General features: G+C 44.0%; 1 protein-coding gene across 3 annotated transcripts in view; it reads left to right on the top strand.

Annotated features, from left to right (window-relative positions):
- LOC134586516 (cytochrome P450 2K1-like) overlaps positions 1 to 22,880 on the top strand; it is a 426,562-nt gene that overhangs the window by 19,841 nt on the left and 383,841 nt on the right. Inside the window, exons 7-10 of one of the 3 annotated variants that reach the window (XM_063442070.1) lie at positions 11,551 to 11,727; positions 13,633 to 13,801; positions 18,181 to 18,365; positions 22,307 to 22,448. The exons of 1 other annotated variant lie outside the window; for it this stretch is intronic. In XM_063442070.1, coding sequence (XP_063298140.1) covers positions 11,551 to 11,727; positions 13,633 to 13,801; positions 18,181 to 18,365; positions 22,307 to 22,448 — 673 coding nt within the window. The remainder of the gene's footprint in view (positions 1 to 11,550; positions 11,728 to 13,632; positions 13,802 to 18,180; positions 18,366 to 22,306; positions 22,449 to 22,880) is intronic. One more of the 3 variants, XM_063442075.1, reaches the window with a different exon arrangement.

The raw sequence follows: 22,880 nt of genomic DNA, 5'->3' as shown, positions 1-22,880 counted from the left end.
CAGGGAATTTTTCGGATTTGTACATACTGTATTTATGTCTATATCTACCTGTGTGTTTGTATATATATATATATATATATATATATATATGCTGTTTTGTTGTTAATGCAACTCATCAGCATGAGATTTGTTACAGGCTTGGCATGACTGGTGGAACACAAACCAATTATATATATATATATATATATATATATATATATATATATATATATATATATATATATATTTGGTTTGTGTAATGACTACCCCAGTTGGTGAGATGTCCTTCTTCCCGGCAAGATGCTGTGCAGTAGTGGGGTTGCTTATTCCCATCCACTGGATCCAAGTAGAGTTCAGAACAGAGCTCTTAAAAGTGATTAAGCTGCAGATTTCCTTCCAAGAACGAGACAAGGCTACGTTTTGAAGGGTCAAGAAGACCTGAGGTTTAATGATAGGTATTCTCCTTTTATGCGGTGCTCAAATGCAATTATACAGTGACCAATCAAACAATGGTTACAACCCACAAATTCCCTCCCTTCTGCTTGAGTTGTTTCTAACTCTATCTACTCAATTATCTCCAAGCTAAAAATCATACTTTTTATACATTCTTATAACTTTTGTATTTACATGGTACATGAATCAAAAATGTGTGTAAATCCGTTCAGTGGTTCGGGAGATAGTAAAAAAGTCCCTTGAACCGACCTCACGCCTGTGAGTATGCCCAAAATCAGTTCCACAGATTCAGGCTGTGCAGTCGGTCTATCTTTCGTTCAACGAAAATCGCTATTTACACAAATGGATTAATTTGTACTTAGACTCATTGAATACATCTAGTTCGGGAGTTTTTTAACGAAAGAGCACTCTGTTCGGATGGATTTAGCCGAACGCACGGAGGATGGAAGTTTCAGCGGTGTTCGTGTAAAAGTCTAGCCGAAATGAGTTCCACGCGGTCAACGACCAAACACCGCTGAGTGCATTTGACTGTCCAAAATGGCCACCGCCACGTGTTTGTGCAAACGAATGCCGACCACCCTGTATATCAATTAAACCCATGGAGTGTTCATGGTTTTCACGGTGTTCTTACAGTCAGGAAGGTAAATGAGTGGCACACTTCTGTTCTGGGTGGTCGGGCATTCGATACAACATTCGGTATTCGAACATTCTTATATTGTATCTCCATTACACGAAAGCAATTACACGAACAGTCTTTGTCTTTAGGAGCAGGATAAGGTGAGGGAGGGCAGGAAAACGGTGAAGGTTCCAAGGCACAGTGTAAGGATTTGTTACAGTTTGTGCTCCACCAGTAGTGCCAAGCCTGTAACAAATCTCATGCTGATGAGTTGCATTAACAATGAAACAGCTGTTCATGAGTGGTTATTTTCCTTTGCACCTCTGTTTAAAGACTTATACTGCAAGGAATCCATGTAAAAGTGGAATGAGTGAGGCAAAGAAGTGGTTCTTTGTTTAACTAATTTGTATGCCCACCCAAAATCAATTTCCTCCAAGCTATACATGTTAAGTTCCTTTAACCTTTCCTTGTAAGTTTTATCCTGCAATCCATTAACCAGTTTAGTAGCCCTTTTCTGAACTCTCTCTAAAGTATCAATATCCTTCTGGAGATACGGTCTCCAGTACTGTGTACAATACTCCAAGTGAGGTCTCACCAGTGTTCTACAATGGCTGCCTAGGTGCACAGGAGCCAGACAAGGGCTATGAACCATAACCTTTCTTGTAACCTGCCTAAGGCCCTGTGGCATCTTAATCCTTCTTATATATATGTGTATACAATATAATCAAAAGTTTGGCTGCACTCATGGTCTTGTCATAAAAGGTATTGCTTTATTCCAAAATCATAGATAGATCAACGTTTTAGCCCACACAGGGACTTTCATCAGGATCAAGATACAAATTACAATGAGATTATTGCTGCCTTACATAGCACAGAAATAATTGGTCAAGTCACTTACCCCATGTGAAGTGTGTGATTCCCGGCATTATTGTGGATCCAGTGTGCATGCTTGCCAGTGGCCCCAGTTTTTCATTGTGTATGTGTATGTGTACGTGTGTGTGTGATCTTGAGGAAGACCCTGTAGGGTTGAAACGCCGATCAGATGATGTAACTTTTTTGAATAAATACCTACGGATTTTTTTGTAAAGACCTGAGAGTGCATCTCTTATTTCTCCATATATTCCGTAACGTGGGATTGCACCAAGGCATCAAAACATCTAACTAATGGGAGATAGGGTGAGTGCCAAGCTATCTATTTTTGTGTATATATATATATATATATATATATATATATATATATATATGTAGCGGATTGGTACCGGGCTGTCCCACGACATGTATGAGAATAAGTGTATTTGGTCATATGGCTGGTTTAATGTGTATGTACATGTATAGAAAGCATGGTATCCGGGTATAATGACAGTTAAATGTATGTAAAGAATTGTATTCCTCTAGTTGTTCGGTAGAATCATTCAAAATAAAACAAGGGAATGAAACTACCGAACAACCAGACCACCCAGGAATGAGTGTGCCTCCAATTACCGTTTGCAACAATGTTGCAAACAGGTAATTGGCAATCAGTGCAGTGTGGTCTTTGTCCTCTGGGTGGCCGCCATTCGGGAAACAAACACGTGGCGGCGGCCATCTTAAACTACCGAACAGCGGTGTTTTGCCGTCGAGTGTCTGGAACTAAAATCGGACACTTGACTAGGCAAACACCGCTGAGACCTCCATACTTCCAGAAATTCGTATGGAAACTACCGAATGACCCGCCGTTCGGTAGAAAGAGCCCCATAAACAAGGGAATTCATTCAAACCCTCTCCAGGCTCTATAACACAGGCAATTCGCCTGTTTTCATTCCCTTGTTTGTGACCGACCGCAGGGCCAAAATGCATGGAACTGTTTTCGGATACTTTACCCATGCGGTCGGTCAAATCTTTGGAACCCCATATCTCACGAACCATTCATCCGAATGGGCTAATTTTTAAGTGTGTTGGTCCCCCAGAATAGAGCTATCTGGGGATGTTGGATTTGTGGATGTACCCCAAGTATTTAGGGTACATCCAAAACTCGGGGAAAACTGTGTACACAATAAGGGGATTATGATGCTAGAGGAGGGGAGGAGATCTGTGGGAGGTTACTACTTAGAGATTGGATAATGTCTTAAGTGTTAGAACCTCCTCCCTTGCATGGGAGAGGGCTTTATAAGGAACTGTGGAATAAAGCTTGTCAGACTACTCCTGAAACTGTGTGTCGTCCAGTTATTGGGATTGCGATGGGGATACTGCTGTATTACTTTACCTGCTGGAAACCTTGCCTGTGGACTTAACATCACCTTGTTCCTAAACCTCACTGGGATCTCTAGTGGAGAATAGCTGTGCAAGATCGGCTCTCCGCTACATTGGTTGGCAGCGCTGGGATCCAAACTCACAGAGGAACAAGCGTAAATGGAGTACGGATGGAGATTGATTTTTCTGCGCTAAAACGCTCCACGCTAAAGGACCTCCTAGAGGCAAGGGGTATACAAGCCAGCAATAAGAAGAAAGCAGTACTTGTTACAGAACTCATGGCAGAGTACAGAATGGAGGGCGATTCAGTTCCGGCACAGAGGGAGCCGGGAGGAACACCACAAGGATCGGAATTCCAGAGGCAGGTTCAGTTCAGGCTATCCTTTTATGGGGAAAACCCCCCAACAGAAATTGTTACCAGGACAATGGCCGAGGTACAAGAATTCATCCTAAGGACACAGGCACCAGAACAAAGCTCTGCAATTAATGTGCCACAGGAAGGTAAGCCTAAAATACCATACCAGGCTTTTAAAACATATGTGGAGGCAGAGGAAGATATAGACGCTTTCCTGCAAGACTTTGAAAGACTGTGTGCACTGCATAAAATTAACGCAGAGGACTGGGTACCTATTTTGGCCGGAAGGTTAACCGGGAGGGCAGCAGAGGCATATCGGACTGTACCTAATGACGAAATAAGGAATTACAGTAAAGTGAAAGAAATTATACTCGCCAGGTATGCTATAACACCCGAGGCATACCGGCGGAGGTTCCGGGATCTAAAGAAAACAGAGAAGGACTCGCACGCAGAGTGGGCATGCCGATTACAGGGGGCAGCGCTCGGGTGGGTGCAAGCTAGCAAGGCACGTTCTATGGAGGATGTAATACAAATGTTGCTGATGGAGCAGTTCTATGAGGGAGTAACCAATGAGGTCCAGGAATGGGTAAGGGACAGAAACCCTACTTCCCTTACCGAGGCGGCTAGGAAAGCGGATGACTACCTGGATGCACGCAGGTCACAAAAACCTGCAGCTCCAAAAGCAACCTTTAAAACATTCGGGGGAAACAACTACACCCCAGCTCCACCGAGACCGCTACCACCACCTCCACCACCCGCTGCACAGCCCCGGTTCCGACAACCCACCGCTGGCCCCTGTCATCACTGCCAGAAGTGGGGACATTATAAAAGGGAATGCCCACAGCTACGGGACCGTTCCACCTGGATTCGTCCAGGCCCACCTCCACCCAGGGCGGCCGCAGCCCACCACTACCAGGACCTAGTCACCACCCCATATGGTTCCGCAGTCCCCATTACTACTGTGGAACAATGGGAGGTACTGCACGAGGCAGATCCGGTCCAGGCCAATGTGGATAATCTACGGCACCATCGACAGACGGTATATCTGAATGGTACAGCAGTCCGGGGATTACGAGATTCGGGAGCCACCATCACTTTGGTACAGAGCCACCTGATTTCAGATCAGGCAAAACTGAACAAAACTGTTGCCGTCCGGGTAGCTGGGGGAGCAGTGTACCGGCTACCTACAGCAAGGGTACATTTACATTGGGGAGCGGGGGCAGGGGAAGTGGAGGTGGGGTTGATGCCACATTTACCGGCGGAGGTTTTATTGGGGAACGATCTGGGGAGGCTCACTTCTGCTTTTGAGCCCCAGTCACCCACCACAGGAGAGGTCAACCCTGTAGTCACCCGACAACAGGCCCGCACCCAGGACCACAACACACTGCCGGAGGTCCAGGTAAGCAACCCTACCCCCCCTCTAGAATGTGTCCCCTGGGCTCCACCTAATGAATTTGTAGCTGAAGTCGCAACAGACCCCACGCTTCAGGTGTATAGGGACAAGGTTGGCACGGGTTCCCCCGGGGCGGAGGGAGAGAAGTTTATCTGGGATAAACAACTTTTATACAGGGAAACAACCAAACAGATTACGGGGTTAGACCCGATAGCGAGGAGACAATTAGTGGTACCACAGCGGTACCGGGCTGAATTACTCCGGATAGCGCATGATATTCCGCTATCCGGACATCTAGGGGTTAGTCGCACCAGGTACAGACTAACCCAGAGTTTCTTCTGGCCAGGGATTAGCCAGGAAGTACGCAGATATTGCACGACTTGCGATACCTGCCAGAGAGTGGGAAAAAGGGGGGATCGCAGGAAGGCTAAACTTCACCCCTTACCCATAATAGAGGAACCTTTTAGCCGAATAGCGGTGGATCTGATAGGCCCCCTCAATAAAGTTAGCCCGTCAGGAAAACGGTATATTTTAACGGTCGTAGATTATGCCACCAGGTATCCAGAAGCAGTGGCTCTGACCAACATCCACGCTGAGACGGTCGCGGATGCCCTCATGCGGATATTCTCCCGGATGGGATTACCCAGGGAGATTATCTCGGATCAGGGTACCCAGTTTACCGCAGAATTCACCCAACACCTCTGGAGGATCTGTGGCATTAAGCCTATTATCAGCGCCCCTTACCACCCCCAGACGAACGGGCTCTGCGAACGATTCAATGGTACCTTGAAGCAGATGCTCCGAACCTTCGCAGAGACCCACAAGGACTGGGAACGATTCCTGCCGCACCTCCTATTTGCATACCGGGAGGTGCCGCAGGAATCCACAGGGTTCTCCCCGTTTGAATTATTGTTTGGAAGGAGGGTCCGAGGCCCATTGGATCTTATTAGAGAGCATTGGGAGGGAGACCGGAGCACAGATGGCACTCCCATCCTACCATATGTGTTGGCCTTTCGGGACCGCCTAGAAGCGTTGACCAAGACGGTACGGGAAAACCTTCAGGAGGCCCAGACCCGCCAGCGTACATGGTATGATCGGGGAGCCAGGGACCGTAGCTTTCAGGTCGGGCAGAAGGTACTAATTTTAAAACCTGTCCGACATGATAAGTTACAGGCCGCCTGGCAGGGCCCATATAAGGTGGTGGAGCAAAGATGCGATACCACCTATATTATCGGCCCCTGCACAGGGACTGGGGGGCGACGCATGCTCCATGTGAACATGCTGAAGCCCTACCACGAGCGTACTGAGGAGGTAACCGCCATCTGTGCCCCTAACACGGAAGAGTTTGACAGCTTACCCCTCCCCGATTTGCTGGGGGATGGGCAGCTGTCCGGAGATTTAGGGGAGGTTACGCTGGGAGATCGGCTGAGCCCACAGGAGCGGATCGAGGTACAGCAACTATTGGAAGAGAAACGCGACACGTTCTCTAATGTACCTGGATACACGCCTCTGGCAACTCACCGGGTCGAGACCCCAGGGCAACTACCCATGCGCCAGACGCCATACCGCATTCCAGAAGCGGTACGGGCAAACATGCGTAAGGAGATCGACGAAATGCTCCAACTGGGGGTGATTGAACCCTCAGACAGTCCTTGGGCATCTCCTGTAGTCCTCGTACCAAAGCGAGACGGTACGACCCGCTTCTGCGTGGACTATAGGAGATTGAACGAGAAGACTGTATCTGACGCCTATCCGATGCCCCGGATAGACGAGTTACTGGACAGAATGGCCAGGGGCCAATACCTCACCACTATTGACTTGTGTAAAGGGTATTGGCAAATCCCCCTGGCCCCAGACGCCATCCTGAAGTCGGCCTTTGTCACCCCATTTGGCTTGTACCAGTTTAAGGTCATGCCATTTGGGATGAAAAACGCCCCAGCCACCTTCCAAAGGATGGTGGATCGACTCCTAGATGGATTCCAGGACTATACATGTGCCTACCTGGACGATATTGCTATTTTTAGCAATACGTGGCAGGAACACTTAGCTCACATCGGAGCTGTACTAGATAGGATAAGGGAAGCAGGTCTGACCTTGAAGCCGGCCAAGTGTAGTATCGGCATGGCTGAGGTACAATACCTGGGACATAGAGTAGGGTGCGGTAAACAAAAACCCGAACCCGCCAAAGTAGAGGCTGTAGCCCAGTGGCCCACCCCTAGGACTAAGACCCAGGTTTTAGCGTTTCTAGGGACAGCAGGGTATTACCGGAAGTTTGTTCCCAATTATAGCGCCCTGGCCAAACCCCTCACTGACCTGACCCGTACGAACCTTCCCCGCCAAGTAAACTGGACCCCGGAGTGTGAGCAGGCATTCCAACAATTGAAAAATGCACTGATAAATGCCCCTGTCTTGGCAGCTCCCAATCCAACTAAACGTTTTCTTGTTCACACAGACGCTTCTATGTTTGGATTGGGGGCAGTACTGAGTCAAGTCGGGGCCGATGGCGGGGAACATCCAGTGGCTTACCTCAGTCGCAAACTGTTACCTCGAGAAGTAAGCTACGCCGCCATCGAAAAGGAATGCCTGGCTGTGGTGTGGGCCCTAAAGAAGCTACAACCCTATTTATATGGACAGCCCTTTTCCTTGCTCACGGATCACAACCCGTTAGTCTGGCTGAACCGGGTGGCTGGAGACAACGCCAGGCTGCTGCGCTGGAGTTTGGCGCTACAGCCTTTTGACTTTAATATCCAGTACCGGCCGGGTAAGCAGAATGGAAATGCTGACGGGTTGTCAAGACAAACTGACTTAGAGAAATGATCCGTGAGCCCCCGGACATCCCCAAGCCGATCCGTGTTGGATCAGACTGTGTATGCCGGCTTGTGGGCAAGGGGGAGCAGTGTAGCGGATTGGTACCGGGCTGTCCCACGACATGTATGAGAATAAGTGTATTTGGTCATATGGCTGGTTTAATGTGTATGTACATGTATAGAAAGCATGGTATCCGGGTATAATGACAGTTAAATGTATGTAAAGAATTGTATTCCTCTAGTTGTTCGGTAGAATCATTCAAAATAAAACAAGGGAATGAAACTACCGAACAACCAGACCACCCAGGAATGAGTGTGCCTCCAATTACCGTTTGCAACAATGTTGCAAACAGGTAATTGGCAATCAGTGCAGTGTGGTCTTTGTCCTCTGGGTGGCCGCCATTCGGGAAACAAACACGTGGCGGCGGCCATCTTAAACTACCGAACAGCGGTGTTTTGCCGTCGAGTGTCTGGAACTAAAATCGGACACTTGACTAGGCAAACACCGCTGAGACCTCCATACTTCCAGAAATTCGTATGGAAACTACCGAATGACCCGCCGTTCGGTAGAAAGAGCCCCATAAACAAGGGAATTCATTCAAACCCTCTCCAGGCTCTATAACACAGGCAATTCGCCTGTTTTCATTCCCTTGTTTGTGACCGACCGCAGGGCCAAAATGCATGGAACTGTTTTCGGATACTTTACCCATGCGGTCGGTCAAATCTTTGGAACCCCATATCTCACGAACCATTCATCCGAATGGGCTAATTTTTAAGTGTGTTGGTCCCCCAGAATAGAGCTATCTGGGGATGTTGGATTTGTGGATGTACCCCAAGTATTTAGGGTACATCCAAAACTCGGGGAAAACTGTGTACACAATAAGGGGATTATGATGCTAGAGGAGGGGAGGAGATCTGTGGGAGGTTACTACTTAGAGATTGGATAATGTCTTAAGTGTTAGAACCTCCTCCCTTGCATGGGAGAGGGCTTTATAAGGAACTGTGGAATAAAGCTTGTCAGACTACTCCTGAAACTGTGTGTCGTCCAGTTATTGGGATTGCGATGGGGATACTGCTGTATTACTTTACCTGCTGGAAACCTTGCCTGTGGACTTAACATCACCTTGTTCCTAAACCTCACTGGGATCTCTAGTGGAGAATAGCTGTGCAAGATCGGCTCTCCGCTACAATATATATATATATATATATATATATATATATATATATATATATATATATATATATATATATGTGTGTGTATATATATATATGAATGATAATCCGTATATGCTAGTTAGGTGGATCAGTGTCATTGTCACGCTCACTCGTGGCATCCTGCTTTATGTCATTCATGTGGCTGATAGTACCTCCACTCTTGTATCTGTATCAACTCTTCATGATGATCATTCTAAGGGTGGTTGAGGCCTATGCAGAACAGCATTAGAGATAGTGCATCACCTTGGTATATGCCACATTTGATGTTCACTTGTATTATTTGCCCTGGAGTTGGCTTCACAAGTTATTTTCCACTTGTTTATCGAGTTCTTGATGAAGATTCAAACATTCCAGTGTCCATGTGTGTGGCATTGTGTCATAGGCTTTCTTGTAGTCAATGCAAGCTGTGCACAGACCAGACAGGTCTTAGAATCCTGTGTGACTGCTTGGTCCACCAGCAGTTGGGGTTTTGATCCTATGGTGTTGATTCCAATTCCCTTTTGAGTATTGCTCATGTGCTGACTCATATGCCATGGATCTTGGAGGCTATGATGTCTTACATGACCTTCCATGTTGTGGAGAGACAAAGAGAGTGAATGGTTGGTATTTAGATGGTGTTGTTCCCTTACGAGGGTCCTTCATGAGCAGTATCGTTCTGCCTTGTATTAGTCATTCAGGGTGGGAGCCTATTGCTAGTAGCTAGTTCATTTGTGCTGATATGCATTCATGTAGCATTGTTAATTATTTTATCCAGTGTTGGTTACTCGCTGGTTGGTTTATATTGGTTACTCGCTGTTGGATATCTCCTATTGTGATGGTAACTGGTTCCTGTTTTGGGAACATGCAGTTGTCTGCGTCAAGGGCTAGTAGCCAGTGGGCCTTCACATTTTGTGATGCTTCCTTCTCCCATATATTCTTCAAGTACTGTTCCAAGTGTCTTAGGTGGATATGTGATTACCCTTCAGCTGTGCAAACACCTTGAATGTATTTTTTGATAAACAGGGCATTGGTTCTATTAACCTCTGCTTCTGGGGTTTATCTGCTCAGTCTGGTTGCCAGTGCTGTCAGCCTTTGCTTAGCTCTTTACAGTGCTTTGTGAAATTGATCAAGCTTACTAACTTCTTATATGTTGCCTTTATCTTGCCTTCCATTCTTTGTTTCCATTGTAGTCATTGATTCTCCTCCAGTCTGATCTTGTAGTCATGTGTAGCCAAGCTCAGTTGTAGTTACCTTATTCCAGGAGAAAATCACACTTCAGTGTATGGTAAGGTCATAGGGCTGGCAATATAAAAAAACTGACTAGCAAGCAGTCTGTCCATATGCAGAAAAATACTCATCTTCTCCCTGTCGAAGTACACATTTGTTTCAGCAGTTGGTGTCACAACTTCAAAAATACATACTTTAAGCATAAAATAAACAAAAGAAAACCCTCCTTGTCTCATTAGAGGTATCTTTGCCAGTAGCTAAAGAAAGCAAGGTAAATAGTCAAATAGTCAGTGTAGGGCCCACCTAAGAGGTTTGCCTTGACGTGGCAGGTGGGCATCCCTTCTCATGGCCATTGGAGCAACTAAATAACCTCCATTTGTTTAAATATACATAGGAATTTGGGAAGAGCAGAGGTAACTTTTATTTCTTTGGTTTTTACTGTATGTATTGGGGCTGATGTGTTCTATGGTCATTGCTGCTGCCCACAAGTAGTGTGGGAGTTTGAGCGCAGGGCTTGTTTTTTTGTAGATGTATTAATTTCTCGAGTTTAGTCTGGCGGGATAACCCATCGGCATTGCCGTTTTGCTTACCGGGGCGGTAATGTATGGTAAGGTGATAGGGCTTGCTATTAGAAAACTGACTAGCAAGCAGGCTGTCTATATGCAGAAAAATACTCCTCGTCTTCCCTGTCCCAGTACAAATTTGTTTCAGCAGGCTTATGCTGAATTCGTTTTTGGTGTCACAGCTTCAGAAAAGCATACTTTAAGGATAAAATGCTATACAGTTTGCTCAATAAAGTGCTTTTTTGTTTGTTTGTTTTTTTTACCTTGTTTGGATAAGCTTTTCAAAGGATTTGATGTAAAAAATAATTAAATCTTTTGAAAAATATTTTAATACATTTTGATATATTGCTTTTTTACATTTGTAAAACATAATTTTAAAAATGTATCCAAATATATGAAATCATTAGAAAAGCTTATACAAAAATATGAAATCAAGGCCATGGTCAGCAGGGAATTTGTTAATATTCTGCATGACATTGTGCTATGAAAAGTTTTGGGAATAGCCTCTCATCTGTAATTTACTCTCTGTAGTGGACGTGGAAATGACTTTATCACAAAAAGGTCAAAATGTGACAAATGAATTTCCACATTTTGCAATCCAAATGCACCATAATTCAAATCAAATCTGAAATAATGCTCCCACATGAGCTTGTGATAGGCTGAAAATAATAGTTTTCTCTGATTTGTCCTAAATAGGTCAGTTATTTTATCCTTCCTTTTCCATTTTTATTTAGCTGTACAACATTTTTCCATCTTTGGTTCGCTTGTTACCTGGAAGTCACAATATATTTTCAGAAAATATACAGAAATTGACTACTTTTATTAAAGAAACGTTTGCAAAACACAAGGATCAACTGGACGTAAATGACCAAAGAAATCTCATTGATGCATTTCTTGTCAAGCAACAAGAGGTAACCACAGAAAAATCGTAAAAAAATGTTTTTGTCAATTAATATTTTATTTAGGCATACAATATAAACACAAAGCATCACAGTTGTGACAACACCACTTCAGAACAATCATAAAACAGTCTCTAGTACAGTAAAATCCACATATAAACAATATAAACAGACTTGGACCCAAAACATGGAACAAAGTAGGATGATATGGAATGCCTTGTGGCATGTCACACAGCAAGTAAGAGAGACTCATTTTATAATGGAGATATTAGGATGTGCTAGTATGAACATAGACAGGGTAACGTGTGAGCCAAAAGTACTAAAATCTTGAAGGAAGATTAATTGAGAGCACAGGGCCCATGAGAAGCACCAAGGTGATACTTGCCAGATTAATTCCATAGAGTGGATCTAGAAAAAAACAACTAAGAACAGAAAACATATTGCTCAAAATCGAAAGTGGTGAATAAGAGTTTAGGGATAGAAACATAGATTGAGACGTAAGTAGAGTATGTCCCTTTATGGAGGAGGTTGTTAATCCTATGCCAACTGACCCATGTAGCCTGCCTAGAGGTAGAAGTAAATAAAGGGTCTCCTTCAAGCTAACCCACCAGCACTAATTCCTCACTTGTCCGATCGCTTCCCGGTCCATGCGGAGTCTTGGGACCTTATTGCATGTAGCTGGTGTCGTCGCTGAGCATGGAGTGCCCGAGGGTGTGAGTCATGCCTGGGGATATGAACAAGAGTGGACTGAGGTCCAGGTGAGTGTTGGTAAGTCTTGGAGTGGCGTCTTTGGAGTCGAGGTGCTTTCTGCACCCTCCTTTTCCTTCACTTCGCTGGCAGCACCACTGAATTGTGGGTTAGTTCAGATCGTGTTTCAGAAGCTTGCCTTGCAGCGGACTGTCGGGAGAACATCCCTCTCCACTGGCCTCTGCACCAGGTTATTGATTGCAGCCCAGAGCTTGGACCATAGGAGTTCAAAGGCTCTTTCGATGCACTACTTAGGGTGGGCTCAGGTAACTTGACTTATACAAAATATTTGATTATACAGTAATTTTAAGATAGATATTTAAATTTAGTCTAAACATTTTGCAAGAAAAATCATCCTGAAATGCATAGCTTAAAAGCTTAATGTATCTAAAGAATTTTAATAAATAAAGGCTCATCCAGTGAGGAAAAAATATAAATAAAATAGATATTACATAATAAAGTATTAAAACAACAACAACAAAGAACTTAACAGTAACTGATTCAATAATTGTTTCTGTCCTTACTTCTTTAACCCTTAGTGTCTTACCCTACATGTGGCAAGCTGAAGATTATTAAAAGCAAGGGGGTGTATAGGTATAGAGGTCCTCTATTCCTCTTTCCCTTCCTTGACCCATAATAGCATGTCTACATCACCCTTACTTATTACCAGGGAGTTCTCCACAGTATGTTCCACAAACTACACCCTTTCTCTGTTAAAAAAAAAAAAAAATCAATGTGAAATGAATATATCACACACATTCAGTGCGGATATATGGAATTCATTTTCTGCTCATTAAAAAGGTTTGTAATTAAATACATTAAATTAACCAAAACTCCCAGTTCTGAGTACATCGGTTAATAGTTTTTGATTTCTTCAGGACATTGATTTTTTTTGCTAGTCTGCTGCAATTCTCATTGCAATTCAATGTAATTTTCAAATGATGCAACTGTAAACATATTGAAAAGTCATATTTAAAAACAATCTGCAATCAAACAGAATTATAGACTATAGCCAGTTTGATATTGTTCTTTTTTTGTTTTAATACTAATCGGTTTTATTTGATGACTCTCTCTGCAGCTTTGGAAATCAGCCAAATTTGCTTGTATTAACAGCTTTATGCATTATCAGTGTGCATAACTGCATAGTTCTTTTTTTTTTTTTTTAACCAGATTGTTTTTCCTTTTTATTTTACTATTCAGGAAAAACCCAAAGGATTATTTTTCCATGATGATAATTTAACAGCTCTTGTGAGCAACTTGTTTGCAGCAGGAACGGAAACGACATCCACGACCCTTCGATGGGGCATTCTGCTAATGATGAAATATCCAGAGATCCAAAGTAAGGCATCGGTTTATGTGTAGACATGATCGGCTTTGTTGCAAATCAAATTGGCCATACTACACTTCAAAATAATGTAACTGATTAACTCAGCATGTTTCTGAATTCAAGGTGCTCTGTTGGGTTTTCCTAAAAATAAAAATGTATACATATATATATATATATATTAGACAGACAGACAGACAGATAAATGCTCGCCTCCAAGACTTTTTCAGGGCTGCACCTCTTCTGTGGAACTCCCTTCCCTTCTCGATAAGAATTTCACCCAGTCTTCACTCATTCATACAATCATTGAAAAATCACTTCTTCAAGAAAGCATATCACTTAAACTGTTAGCAGGCTTTCATCCCCCACCCTCCATGACTCCTCTCCTGCAACCAGGGGAGGGCTGGCAGCCTTAGGCCTGGGGGGGCAAAACCAGTCAAGTGGCCCATTGCGCCACCAAATCAGTTCATCATCCATGCCCACCTTTTCCTGGTTTTATAACGGATATTGAGTTTCTGGAAAAGCATTGAAAGCATTATTCAATGCTTTCCTATGGGGAGGTCTAAAGCGCTTGCGGGGGAGGAGCGTTGGCAGGGGAGGAGCGGGGGAGGAGCGTGGGCGCACCCTGACCCAGCGCTCAGGGAAATCGGTGCTGGATACAGGTAAGTCACTGAAAGGGTTTTAACCCCTTCAGCAACATGGGATGGGTGGTGGTAGGGAGATGGGGACCTGCAGTGCCAGGAAAATGTTTTTTTTTCCTGGCATTGGAGAGTCCCTTTAAGTAATGCTTTCCTATGGGTTGTTTAAATGCGCGTGCGGCTCTGGCCGCGCATGCGCATTCGGCTCCACTCAGGAGCTGGCGTCGGAGGGGGAGGAGAGGTCACCAGAGCCGAGGGAGACCGGTGCTGGATTAAGGTAAGTGGCTGAAGGGGTTTTAACCCCTTCAGTGCAGAGGGAGGGGGTCCCTGAGGATGGGGGTGACCTAAGGACTATAGTGGTCCTTTAACACTAGCAATCATGCAAATAACTGGTAGCAATTTCATGAAGTGCTTAGAAAAAAAGCTGCTAAATTCACACAATTTTCTATTATCTTGTTCAGATTTATTTGCTACAATAATAAAAAAACAAATATGTGGATTTTGGTTCATTCACAACACACAATATTTACACAAACCTATTTTATGGAACATGGAAAATATCAAATGTAATCTAAATAAATACTGTAGAAAGGGAGAGGTGAGAAGGGGAGTTGCGATTATGCCTATACTGTATATTGCCTTGTAGCCACACATGGGCATATTTTAACCCCTTAAGGACACATGACATGTGTGACATGTCATGATTCCCTTTTATTCCAGAAGCTTGGTCCTTAAGGGGTTAAACATTGTAATATCAGTTTTGAGAAATATTTCCTTCAGAGCTATTTGATGGATTGTGAAACATGAAATGCCCCATCATTAAGACCCCCGCCAAAAACATATGTAAAAATAAATCAAAACATGTAATTATACTTGATGTTAATATGCAAGTATAACAGAGACGTCTGTATTTCCCATGCTAGCTAAATATACAGAGTGGGTCAAAATTCATAGTAGGATTCGACAGGTAAGTAACTTATTTTATTTTTTTCCGGTACATATTATAACTGAATCTTGGGAGAACATTTAAAAGATGTCATATTCTGTACCTAGTTAATGGGACACTATAGTCACCAAAACAACTTCAGCTTAATGAAGCAGTTTTGGTGTATAGATCATGCCCCTGCAGCCTCACTGCTCAATTATCTGCCATTTAGGAGTTACATCCCTTTGTTTATGAACCCTAGTCACACCTCCCTGCATGTGACTTGCACAGCCTTCCTAAACACTTCATGTAAAGAGTAATTAAAAGCGTATCCTTTATTTTTTGCAAGTTCTGTTTAATTTAGATTTTCTTATCCCCTGCTATGTTAAAAGTTTGCTAGACCCTGCAAGAGCCTCCTGTATGTGATTAAAGTTCAATTTACAGAGAAAGAGATACAATTGTTTATTGTAAATTACATCTGAGTGAAACCATTTTTTTTCATGCAGGCTGTGTCAATCAGAGCCAGGGGAGGTGTGGCAAGGGCTGCATAAACAGAAACAAAGTGATTTAACTCCTTAATGGCAGTGAATTGAGCAGTAAAACCTGACAGGCATGATCTATACCATGGGTCGTCAACCTGGTCCCTACCGCCCACTAGTGGGCGTTTCAGGATTCAAGGTGGGCGGTATGGATTTCCTCGTTTTGAGAGACTGGGCGGGCGGGTGCGAGCCGGCGGTACCCCTGCGACCGGGTACCGCCGTCACCATTTGCGGCCCCGGCCTGGGCGGCAAACCACCGGTGCCACCGTCCAAGGGGTCCATTGGGTGACCCATGCTGTGGGCCATGGATGTGGGTTGTAAGGGGGCCCGGTGCTTTAACAGCGCAACCGGGCCCCCTGTGATTACATCACAGAGCTGGGAGGAAGTGACTGCACGTCACTCCTCCCAGCTAACACACAGACCGCACGGGAGGAAGCAGAGGGAGTCAGAGTGGGAACTCTGACTCCCATCCACCTGAGCCACCACTGGACCCCAGGGAATGTCACCCTCCTTCACCTAAAAGGTAGGAAACAGGAGGGTGACTTAAATATTTTGTGTGTGTTTGTTTGTGTGTATGTGTCTTTGTATGTATGTCTTGTGTGTGTGTGTGTGTGTGTGTTTGTATGTCTTGTGTGTGTATGTCTGTATGTGTGTGTATGTGTCTTTGTATGTATGTTGTGTGTGTGTGTGTGTGTGTGTGTGTGTGTGTCTGTCTGTATATATGTATGTATGTGTGTCTTGTCTTTGTATGTATGTGTGTCTTATGTATGTGTCTTTGTATGTGTGTCTTGTGTCTGTCTGTATGTGTGTATGTGTCTATGTATGTCATATGTGTGTGTCTGTATGTGTGTGTGCATGCCTGTGTGTGTGTGTGTGTGTGTGTGTGTGTGTGTGTGTCTGTATGTATGTGTGCCTGTCTGTTTGTATGTATGTGTCTTGTGTGTCTGTGTGTATGTATGTGTGCATGTGTGTGTGTGTGTGTGTCTGTATGTATGTGTGCCTGTCTGCTTGTATGTATGTGTCTTGTGTGTCTTGTGTGTGTGTGTGCCTGTCTGTGTGTCTGTATGTATGTATGTGTGCCTGTCTGTGTGTCTGTATATGTCTTTGTGTGTGTGTGTCTGTATGTGTGTATCTTGTGTGCCTTGTATGTGTGTGTCTGTATGTGTGCCTGTCTGTGTGTCTGTATGTATGTGTGCCTGTCTGTTTGTATGTATGTGTCTTTCTATGTGTGTGTGTTTGTATGTGTGTATGTGTGTCTTGTGTGTGTGTGTCTGTATGTATGTGTGTGTGTCTGTCTGTTATAGTGGGCTATAGTAAGTGGGCTACCTAGCTCAGCCTTCCTACTGGGCATTGCTATGAGGAAGGTTAAAAAATAGAAAAAAGGGAAAAAAAAGGAGGGGATGGGAATTGAGGAGGGAGAGGAGATGAGCTGATGCACAGATGCGAAATCATATTATGCGCAAACAGAGAAGTCATCTGAATATCACCGAAAGAGGAGACCTTCGTTTGTTCCTTACGAAAATCGAACCAGATATCAACTATTTAGTCTCGCAGCATGAACCTCAAGGATCTCATTAATCACTAGTAAAGGTAATTTCAATTTACTTTATTGTTTTCTCATTAAACTTTATAAAGTTAAAAAAATTATAAACATGCATTAAGTAGAAATAAAAAGATAAATGTACGTACTTTTATTTTTTTTTAAAACACCCTCCTTTCTAAAAAATATTCAGCACTTGCGCGAAAACTGGTGGGCGGTAAGGACATTTTTCCATCAAGAAAGATGCATTAGTGAGCGGTAGATAGAAAAAATTTGACTACCACTGATCTATACACTAAAACTGCTTCATTAAACTAAAGTTGTTTAGGTGACTATAGTGTTCCTTAAAAACAAATCTACATAAGCATTCATTGTATGTAATGTAATTGCAATTGGTTAATTAATAAAAAAAAAAAATATTGACTCCTCAAACCCTAGTCTGAATTTTGGCCCACCCTGTACATTCTATGTCTGAAATTAAATATATACTTAACTATAGTTTATACAAATAAACCTCTATTTTGGTGTTCTTTTTTTTGGGGGGGGGGGGGGGGGGGGGAAGAAGTTTGGCATAAAATATGTAAATACTAGAAACTATAGTAACCATTTTTTATTAAACATTACATTTATTTTTGTGTGAAGCTTCAGCAGGTTAATAAATACAAGTAAATATATGTATTGATTTTGCAGCTGTATATTCTCAACATCAGTCATTAGAAATGGCTTATTTGAAATGCATTTTTTATCGACAGAAAATGTCCAAAATGAAATAGACAATGTGATTGGATCTTCTCAGCCTCAAACAGAACACAGAAAGGACATGCCGTATACAGATGCTGTCATTCATGAAATTCAAAGGTTTGGTAACATTGCACCTAACAACCTTCCACATGCAACTAATTGTGATGTCACATTTAGAGGATATTTTATTCCTAAGGTGAGTGAGTACTTTGCAGTGTATCTATTTTCATATGTTGTGTTTGTGTCATGTAGTCCTTGGTTTACTATATTAACTATAAATACATATAAATAAAACTTTTCACTGTTATTTAATATCATTGACATCATACATATTTCTTTTGTCCAAAAAAAAATAATATTTTGGAGAGCTATGCAATTACAATAATCGCATTGACATCATATATGCACCATCTCAAAATATTCTCAAACCATAAATGAATATAGATACTAAGTTATATTTCAATTTTATAATTTAACCTTGTTACACCCCTCTGCATGTCAACCAATCAGTACCGTTACTTCCTGGTTCTTAGAAAGGTGCTGATAAACAGCTGCCCAAAGTAACTGCCTTGCAAAAACTTCTCATTGAACTGCATTGGGAACTCTGTGCTTTGACAGTCAGAGAAAGTGTCTTCTGGAAAAGAAAGGCAGGGATTGAAAAGGCTGCAGTCACGAGATCTGCACCTTTTGCAAGCTGTTTTTACATACTGATCATGTTGCCTAATGGTTGTATAGTGGAGGTAAACTCCCAACTCTATTGGGAAAACTGTAACCGGACAGCCAGAGAAAGTCTAGACTGAGGCAGGGCCGATACTGGGTGCACAAGGCACTCTTTGCCCAGGTTCTAGAAGGTGGGGGGTGCTAACAGGAGCGTGCAAATGGGCTGTCACAGGGGGACCATCATGAGGTTGTTGTAGCGGACCACGGGTAACCCGACCGGTTACCTCCGCAAATACCCTTCCTTCAGCCGGTCAGGAGCCATTTAGAATATAAAGAGACCCATTTCCCCCCCAGTAACTGGACGACATACAGTCCTAGAGGTATAACACGATTTTATTGGCCACACACGGCTTTTATGCATAACCCCATGCAAGAGGTCTACCACACAATCATATAGGGTCAGATCCCAAGATCCTCCCCCTCCATGGGGTGTGTCCCCAAAACCCACCACTAAATCCACAGTGTTCCCTACAACAACGGCCGGGGGTCTTCTTCCCAAGAGCCTCTGTACCTAGTTTAGGCACAGGGGAAAAGGGACCATCCCTTTGTCTCCCTGGCACAGAAAAGCCCGCCCGCTGGAAAAGAGCTGGTCTCTTTGTCCCTCAGGAGAGCCTGCCAAACTCGCCAGTGCCCCAAAAGTGGCTAGACTAGTCTCCATTCGCAAGGTTCTGGTGTTTAACCCAGACAAGGGAAGCATCTCCTTTCTGGGTATGAATGCTCCCCCTGGCTGGCGTTTGTCTATACGAATGGCGGCCACCCAGGGGAGCACCCATTAATTACTTTCCTTGCGGTTTCACACCTATGTTACGAGTGATAACGTTCTGATTAATTGGTGTGAATGTTCTAATGGGGCACCGGGGTGGTCCTCGTTCAAGAGACGAACAAGTCGGGAAACAATCCACGAATGCTCCCCCTGGTGGCGTTTGCCTGTACGAATGGCGGCCACCCAGGGAAGCACTCATTGTTTCCCTTGCGGTTTGCGTTTTTGACACATATTGGGGTGGTATTGGGGTGGTCCTCGTTCTGGAGGTAAATAAATTCCCTTCGGGGAAGCGCTCCCAAATGGGGAGTGGGAACAATAAATGAAAATACTGGAAAAACACATGTAAAAGAGAACGAAAACCCAACTTGACAATTTTGAGCAGCAGATTGATGTGCAACAAAACCAAAGCAAATTACCTTTTGAAACTGAAAGGGTTAACATCTGCTATAAAAGAGAATATTTCTGTAGCTTTAGCATTGCTTGATTTGCATTGAATTGTTATTTCTTCCGCAGCTTGAGGAAAACATTATCGAGACTTGTATTCCAGCTCTGATAATGTTTTGCAGAGTGATTAATCCCTGCAGTGCTGTAGGGACCAGCAACTCAATGCAGAGTGTGTGTTTATTTGCTGTATTTTTGGACCAGTTTATGCATAATAATTCCCAGAGAGGATTATTTGTGTTTTATCTACTTCATGGACAAGATTAATAATGACAGGAATTCTGTATCTGTCCTTTCATCAACATTTTTTGCAGCTCGGCAGGTAAGGGCCATAAAGATAATGAGGACAGTAGGCCCTCCTCATTATCTTTATGGCCCCTACCCGCCGCAAAGGGGTGGGGGTCGAGGGGGAGGACAGTAGGTCCCCCCCTCATTATCTTTATGGCCCCCACCCACTGCTCAAGGGTGGGGGACAGGGGGGAGGACAGTAGGTCCCCCCCCCATTATCTTTATGGCCCCCACCCACCGCTCAGGGGTGAGGGCCAGGGGAGGACAATAGGTCCCCCCCCTTATTGTTATTTAGGGGCCGGATAATAGTTTTTTTTTTTTTTTAAACAGTGAGCAGCCACTGACATGCCACCTTCTCACAGTATAGCAAGTAGGGGAATTTGGGAGATTGAGGGAGGCATGGGGGGGCTTAGGAAGTGGCGGGGCATTCGGGAGAGTGAAGGAGGACATGGGGTGGCTTAGGAAGTGGCGGGGAGCACTGCTCCCTGCCGCTTCTATAGTTACTTATTACAAGGAGGGAGCAGCGAGCCGGTAGCTCCCTCCTTGTAATAAACTGAACGAACAAACGAACACTGATTTTCAGTGTTTGTTTGTTCGTCTAAAATTTCTATTCATTTATTCGTCTTTCTGACGAATTAATGAATAGATGAAATTCCTGTTCGCATGCCCAAGTGTTTCACTGGGCATGTGCGGGAATCTCAGTGCTATCTAGTGCTATCTAATTCTGCTTATTTCTGTGCCTTCTCATTTCTGTTCCTTCTCTTACTTTACCTTTGTGCTTCTTCTCTCCCTTCCAGCTCCTTGCTGACTCTTCTCCTACTTTACCTTTGTGCTCCTTCTGTCCCTTCCTGCTCCTTGCTGCCCCATTCTGCACCTTTTTCTCCTTTACCGTTGAGACCCTTCCTGCCCCTTCCTGCTCCTTGCAGACTCTTCCTGCGTGTTGCTGACCCTTCCTGCATGTTGCTGACCCTTCCTGCTTTTTTATGTTCCTTTCTGCTCCTTCTCCGGCTTTACCTTTGTGCTCCTTCTGCCCGTTGCAGACCCTTCCTGCTCCTTGCTGACCCTTTCAGCTCCTTGCTGTCTCTTCCTGTTCGTTTGTTCTCCTTCTCCTACTTTACCTTTTTGCTCCTTCTGGCCCTTCAAGGTCCTAGATGTCTATTTCTGATCTTTGGTTTCCCTTTCTGATCCTTGGTGTCCCTTTCTGCTTATTTCTGTTCCTTCTCATTTCTGCTCCTTCTCTTACTTTACCTTTGTGCTTCTTCTCTCCCTTCCAGCTCCTTGCTGACTATTCTCCTACTTTACCTTTGTGCTCCTTCTGTCCCTTCCTGCTCCTTGCTGCCCCGTTCTGCACCTTTTACTCCTTTACTGTTGAGATCCTTCCTGCCCCTTCCTGCTCCTTGCAGACCCTTCCTGCTCCTTGCAGACCCTTCATGCGTGTTGCTGACACTTCCTGCGTGTTGCTGACCCTTCCTGTGTCTTGCAGACCCTTCTTGCTCGCTGCTGACCCTTCCTGATCGTTGCTGACCCTTCCTGCTCGTTTATGTTACTTTGTGCTCCTTCTCCTACTTTAACTTTGTGCTCCTTCTGCCCCTTGCAGACCCTTCCTGCTCCTTGCTGACACTTCCTGCTTCTTGCTGACCCCTCCGCCCCCATCCCTCACTTACATGATCTATCTCTGCAGGCTGTCTCTGCAGGCTGTCTCTGCAGGCTGAGTGTTGCTGGCTGCACTCTGCTGGAGAGAGAAGCCGGGGTAAGATGTAGCTTCCTATCCCTGTCTCTCTCTACACACAGCGCCACTTACTAGCCTGCTCCGGTATTGTAGTGTATTCTCACTCTCAAATGAAAAATACCATCATAAACTGAAAAATCCATTACAAAAAAAATTATTGACTGTTTCTTCTGTTTTTTTACTGTTCATTTTTTAGGGAACAGAGGTCCTCCCAATTCTGGCATCTGTCCTGCAAGATAAGGCTTATTTTGAGAGACCAGAAGAGTTTTATCCTCAGCATTTTCTTGACTTAAAAGGAAATTTTGTGAAGAATGAAGCATTTCTTCCATTTTCAGCTGGTAAGACCAACTTGGTAATGTTTTTTCTTAACATGTACATTTGTATATAATGGGATATATTACTTGTGTATATAAACAAATATTTTAAGAAATTGTGATATATCCAGCCAATCAGCATTTTTTTTACAGAGTGGGTATCAACGCATAGTACAAACATGGTACATCACAAATGATAATTGGACATTTTTATTTCTGCTTTGATTTTGTCACGACACTCCTTAGTCAATATGCCCTCGTGCAGTACTCGCACTCACCACTCTTTCTGTTTGGCACTGTTTCTCATTTCCTTTCGTTAGGCACTACACCTGGCCCTTGTTTAGCACCTATGTATTCTGGTTTCTCCCCTCACTCCCGGTCAGATCATTATCCTCTATCCTTGACCCTGTACCTGCTGTTTCCTGGTTCCCGTGATTCTGGCTCCTTGCTCCTGTC

This window comes from Pelobates fuscus, chromosome 2 (assembly GCF_036172605.1).
Source record: "Pelobates fuscus isolate aPelFus1 chromosome 2, aPelFus1.pri, whole genome shotgun sequence".
NCBI lineage: Eukaryota > Metazoa > Chordata > Amphibia > Anura > Pelobatidae > Pelobates > Pelobates fuscus.
This window is presented reverse-complemented; position numbering and strand designations above follow the sequence as displayed.